At 30.5% G+C, this 5,828-nt stretch overlaps 1 protein-coding gene across 4 annotated transcripts; it reads left to right on the top strand.

Moving 5' to 3' along the window:
- Window positions 1-1,119: 1,119 nt before the first annotated feature.
- LOC108465084 (uncharacterized) lies at window positions 1,120-3,547 on the top strand. 4 transcript variants are annotated; one of them, XM_053023350.1, is made up of 4 exons: window positions 1,120-1,385; window positions 1,474-1,609; window positions 2,438-2,500; window positions 3,298-3,547. In XM_053023350.1, the coding sequence occupies exons 1-3, from the start codon at window positions 1,241-1,243 to the stop codon at window positions 2,463-2,465; spliced, it is 309 nt and encodes a 102-aa protein (XP_052879310.1). In that variant the 5' UTR covers window positions 1,120-1,240; the 3' UTR covers window positions 2,466-2,500; window positions 3,298-3,547. The 4 variants fall into 4 exon arrangements, with proteins under 4 accessions (XP_052879310.1, XP_052879311.1, XP_052879309.1 ...); XM_053023351.1 differs by lacking the exon at window positions 3,298-3,547 and having other exon boundaries at window positions 1,474-1,766; window positions 2,438-2,649; XM_053023349.1 differs by lacking the exon at window positions 3,298-3,547 and having other exon boundaries at window positions 2,438-2,649.
- The last annotated feature ends 2,281 nt before the right edge of the window (window positions 3,548-5,828 follow it).

Here is a 5,828-nt window from a genome sequence, read left to right on the forward strand (position 1 = left end):
TTTAGGTTAAATTATATAATTGGTCCCTATATTTTTTTTCTTTTTGAGCAATTTAATTATTTTCTTTTATGTTCTTTTAACTTTCTTTTTTTTTTCTTTTTTTTTCCCATTCTCCTTTGCTTCTACTTCTGTTTTCCTCCCTTCTCCATTTCTTTTAATGTAGATTTTCTATGTTTTCTATTTCTTAAAACTAGTCCCTATATTTTTATTTTTTTGAACAATTTAATGTTTTTCTTTTAATTTCTTTATTTGTTAAAGCCAAATATCTTTGATTACATGCTCTATGGGTAAACCTAGAGATCGTTTCGATCACTGCAAGATGAATAAAATCGATCCTATTGAATTAATCAATATCAATTCTTCTTCGATATATAATGGAACACAAAGCTAAATTCTACCAAATACATTGATTTGCTTACCAAATTGGTGCCAAGAACTAGAAAGCAAGCAAACCCTAATGGGATCAGAAGGGCTAAACAGTATCGTGAGAATCTTCATTGAAATATCAAGTCCAAACAATTCTATAAAATCACCACAATAATCCATTTTTGGATCCTTTGTATAGTTTCAACAATAATTGTAAAATATCAGAAACCCCATTTCACAATTGTTTATAATAAGCGAAAGAAAAGATTAAAAAAAATCTTTATTCTGGGTTTTCATTGAAGATCAATACAAAATTGTTACCCTAAGTTGAAAACATATTAAAAACTAATCAAAAGGAAGATTAAACAGAACGTATAAGAAATACCCAATACCAAAATCAAAGTATAGGGGCTAGTTTTAACAAATAGAAAATATAGAAAAAAAATATGTTAAAAGAAATTGAGAAGGGAGAAAAATAGAGGGAGAAGTAGAAGAGACTGAAAAATAAAGAAAAAATGTTAAAAACATAAAAGAAAAAATTTAAATTGCTCAAAAAAAAATATAGGGGCCAATTGTATAATTTAACCTAAAATTTTTCGTTTAAAATGATGATTTAACATGCCACGTCAGCCCGTTAACGGCAATTAATAGCTCAGTGACTAAAATGTAACATTTCAAACATAAATGACTAAAATGTAACTGATAACTTCAAGTGACTATTTTAATAGTTTACCCTAAATAATATATACATATAGGGTTGCGCCACTGAAAAAAAAAAAAAAGAACATCCAAGGCATCCTATTTCTTCTTCTCCGAAAAACCTATCCTTGTGACTCTTTTCATTTGTCTTTCAACTTTCAATCCCGGAAAAACCATGCTCCACCCTAACCATAAACCTACCATCAAATTCCTCTGCAGTTACCGCGGTAAAATCCTTCCTCGTTATCCTGACCGTAAACTCTGTTATCATGGTGGCGAAACCCGTGTACTCGTCGTTGATCGCTCTATTTCCTTCTCCGGTCAGTATTCTTTTTAGTATTTTAGCTGCCATGGTTCTTTTTTTTGAAAAGAAATAATTAAGAATCAAAATTGTGTAATGTGGTGCAGAGTTGTCGTTGAAGATGGGGGAGATGTGTGGAACATCGGTGAGTTTACGTTGCCAGTTGCCAACAGAAGACTTGGACGCGCTGGTTTCGATTACTTCCGGTGAAGAACTCGCCTACCTCATCGAGGAATACGATCGGTTGGCATCGCCTGCATCCTTTTTAAAGATACGAGCTTTCCTTGGGATGCCAAAATCAACCACAAAATCAATTTCTCTATCATCCTCGTCCTTAACGTTATCATCCACTTCATCTTCAAATTCATCTTCATCGTCATCAACTCCCCGGTCTTCCTGCGTACGTCATATCCCCAGGACTCCCCCCGTCGCTTTCCCTCCTTGCTCCTCCAAGAAATCAACCACAAACAATATTCCTTGCTATGGTTATCTAGTTCATCATGGCAACCATATTCAGATTTACGTTAGAACTGGAAACACTGGCAATTGCAATAGCAGGAACCAGCATCATAAACTGTTTACCTATTTTGAATTGGCGAAGATCAATTAGAAGAGTTTTATCCATTGAAGAAGAAGAACCAAAAAACGCTAATCTTTATGATGTATTTGAAACTGTAGATAGTTTAATGTCTGCTTTTGATGGCTAGTAATGAAATTTTCACCAGTTTTGTTTTGGATTGCATCCCAAAAAACCCAATTTTTATTTATTTATGGGGAGTTGTTTTTTTTTTTCATGTAATGTTTATTGTCTGGTTCACTCAACCTCACAGTTTGCTTAAGCTTCCCCAATTTGTTTGTTTTTTTTTTTTTAGTTCAATTCGTTCAAGTGCCATTGAAAAACAGCTTCAAGATATTGCATGTCACGTTCCTTTCCCTTGTCCCACGCGTGTGGAACTTTATTTTTTCCTGACTTCTTTTGATTTTAATTGTCAACTTTCCTATTATATTTTTGAATACTTGGAATGGTTTTGTTTGATTGTGATTCCGTTGCTTTGATTTATGATTTTGCAGGTCAATTAAGATATTAATTTGGGGCTGAATGAATGAACACCAACACGCTTTGAATGATTTGAGGTATATACATAGCGATGGGTGAAGGGAAGCTAAGTTGCTTTTACTTTATAAATTCTCCTTTTTGGGTGTCTTATTACTACTTTGTAGATATAAGTTTATCTATATTTTCTTATATATCTAAAATTTTATTCACTTGTTCTTTAAAACAATACATGTACTTGTTTACTTCAGCAAAAATTAGTACTAAGAAAAAGCAAAAAATTAGTAATATTATAGGAGTTGAAATAATACTAATTAATTATCAGTGTTAATTAAAAAGTTATTTTAATCTTAAATATCAAGCACTAATTCGATTTTCCTTAACAACATTTAATAATAGGAAAACAAGTATAGGGTTTTCTTTAATTTAGGTTTAAAAAGCTAATAAGAGTTATTTTAAAGTGTATATATATATATATATATATATATATATATGATAATTTTTAGTACCATTTAAGTTGAACTAGTATTATTTTATAAAAGAAAGTTAATTTCGTATTATAGGAAAATTCCCTAGATTGGAGTTGTTTTCCTAGCTGATTAAGTAATCAAAATCATCTCCAACTCCAAATAAAAGGCCTTAGATTTTCACATAGGAGATGATGAGCCCTAAATTACTTGTGTGATAAACAGATATTCTGGTTTCTGACTCTTATACTACTAGATATTGTGATTTGGGTTCCCTTTTTTTCCTTTCTTTTTCCTTTTTGTGTTAAATGTTTGATATTTTGATCATGTCTATGTTGAGTTATGGGTCATAGCTAGCTCCTAGTCAGTGATTTTCGCTCTTGACGAGATTCGATATACAAATTGCGAAGGGCCAAAGCAACATGGAAGCAATGGTTATTTCAAATACCACACAAAGTTCCAAGTGGCAATCCCAATAAATTATGAGAGGGCGATAGGAAGGAATTTATTGAACATGTTGTGGAGGGAAAGCATTATCCATACGATTGCGATAGCAGTAATTATATTTGCAATAATAATAAATGCATCTCCAACTGGGAGGTGAAGCCAAAAAAGAAAGAATATATAGAAAGCAAAAGAAAAGCGTTCACTTCAATCCAAGAGAAATTACAAAAATAAAAAAGAAAAAAAAAGAGAGGTTGCACACTATAGGAGTGTGTGATATTTGATTCAAAGGGTCTCCACCCCACTCACGTATCATTCAAAAAGCAAGCTTCGCTTTCCTGTCCTATGCAATGCAATGTTGGAGAGAAAAGGAGGTCACAAAATTAAAATGGAATTCTCAAAGGAAAGTAATAAATATGTGTGTGGAAGGAATCTAGTTTGATAATAATCGTCATCATGTGGGGGATGAACACAAACTGATGATGAGGAAGCTAACTTTTGTAGCAATACATCCACTAAAAGATTTCCGCAACACTATTGAAAATAATAATCAATGAATCTCCAACATCAAACTTTAATACGAATATAAAAAAGATTTTGGCTGGTAAATAAATCTTCCTCCCGCATTTATATAACTTGTTTGTTAAATTTAATTTTATTATTAAAATCACTGTCGAGACTATTTTTAAATCGAGTTTTGAAAAATGAGAATCGACTTTAAAAACGAAAACGGGAGTTGCCACCAATCTTTTTATGTGTGATTGGATCACCTTTAAAACATTTTGTTTTAAAATCATTAATTTTGGTCTACAAAATTAGAAAACGGGTTCGGGAGCCGGTTACGTACGAGGAAGGGTTAGCACCCTCGTAACGCCCAAAAATTGGTACCTAATTGATTATCAAGTGTCTTTAATGTCGGAGATTCAAAAATTTTAAGATGCAATCCTTTTTAGAATATTTTGATTTTTTTTTTGTAAATTAGAGTTCACTCGTATCAAAGTATTGACACTAAATTAGCTTTTTAGAAATCCCTATTTCGAAACAACAAGACGCTACATCCAATAAGTTAAGACATATTGCTTTGCAATTCCAAGACAGTTGCTCACGTTTTGCAAACATTTAAAAACTAAGAAGGGTACTTGATTATTCGAACTTAACGAGAAAAGTTGCAACCCAATAAGTTAGGGCACCACTTTCTCGAAATTTCCAAACACCAAGCATTGCCTTTATATTTTTTGAGAACTTTGGGGCCTTAAAATGATGCGTGGGGAACTGTATTGTATTATAAATCATACATAGTAACATATTATTGTAGTAGGTAAATAATACATGCATTTAAACAAAATGATGGCAATAATATAAAGGTCTTGCATTAGATACATACATATAAAAATCATATATACATGGAAAATATTAACAATATGCATACAAAGATATATACATATAGCATGTATTGAGAATGAATAAACAAAACATACAAACATACAAAGTAATAATTAAATAATGCATGATATACAAAAAGTAATAATTAAATAATGTATGATCACTACAAGAAAATAGGGCTTTAGCGGCGTTTTTAGCGGCGTTTTTAAATGTATATTATTTTTAAATGTACTTGCATTTATTATTTTAATCAATTAACTCTTCAATATTACATTAATATATATTATTAGTACAATAATATAGACGGATTGACAATTTAAGCTACATATTACAGTAATACATTAACATTAATATCTGAGGCACATAATACATTAATATATATTATTAGTACAATAGTATAGAAGGATTCACAATTGATATACGGGCACATACATAATTTGAGCTACAATATTATGAATATTAAATTGCTAAAGCTAAAATTTTAGAATTGTTGTATAAATTTTAAAATTTAATAAGTGTAAAGGATAGGTGCAATAAATTATACACTATACAAGATTTGTGTTTTAAGATATTATTAGAATAAAAAATATATCTTATACAAAAATAATGACGGTACTAAAATATACAAAATATTGCACATAATTCATTCCTTGTTTCACTGTAATAATCTTACAATGGTATTTCTCTATATTCAATTTTTTTGCACTTCAATTTTGTTTTCCTCTATTGTTTCATGTTCACTTGAATGTGTACATTTGTCCACTTCTCAATTGTTTTGTACCTTTGAAAGTTTATCTATTATCTCTTAAATAATTTAAACTATAATCATAAGTTTAATATATTCAAATTAAGATTATGTCTTTTACAATTATATAAGAAATCATTTAATATATAAATTAAAAATACTAATTAATCTAAACCCTAAACCTCTTAACCCCTATCCCATAAACACTAAACTCTAAACCCTTAACCCTTAACCCTTAACCCCAAACCCTTACACCTTAAACTCTAACCTAACCCTAAACCCTAAATCATAATCCCTAAACCCATAATTCATCATAAACCTTCAAATACTAGTTAACTCCTAAACCTTAAACCCTAAACCATATATCTT

The sequence above is a fragment of the Gossypium arboreum genome, chromosome 12, assembly GCF_025698485.1.
Source record: "Gossypium arboreum isolate Shixiya-1 chromosome 12, ASM2569848v2, whole genome shotgun sequence".
Lineage (NCBI taxonomy): Eukaryota > Viridiplantae > Streptophyta > Magnoliopsida > Malvales > Malvaceae > Gossypium > Gossypium arboreum.

Excerpts from the sequence above, each read along its gene's own strand:
- LOC108465084 (XM_017765393.2), top strand. The coding sequence starts at position 1,241 with ATGCTCCACCCTAACCATAAACCTACCATCAAATTCCTCTGCAGTTAC. Across the intron at positions 1,386-1,473 it reads TCGCTCTATTTCCTTCTCCG|AGTTGTCGTTGAAGATGGGG; the intron begins GTCAGTATTCTT and ends AATGTGGTGCAG.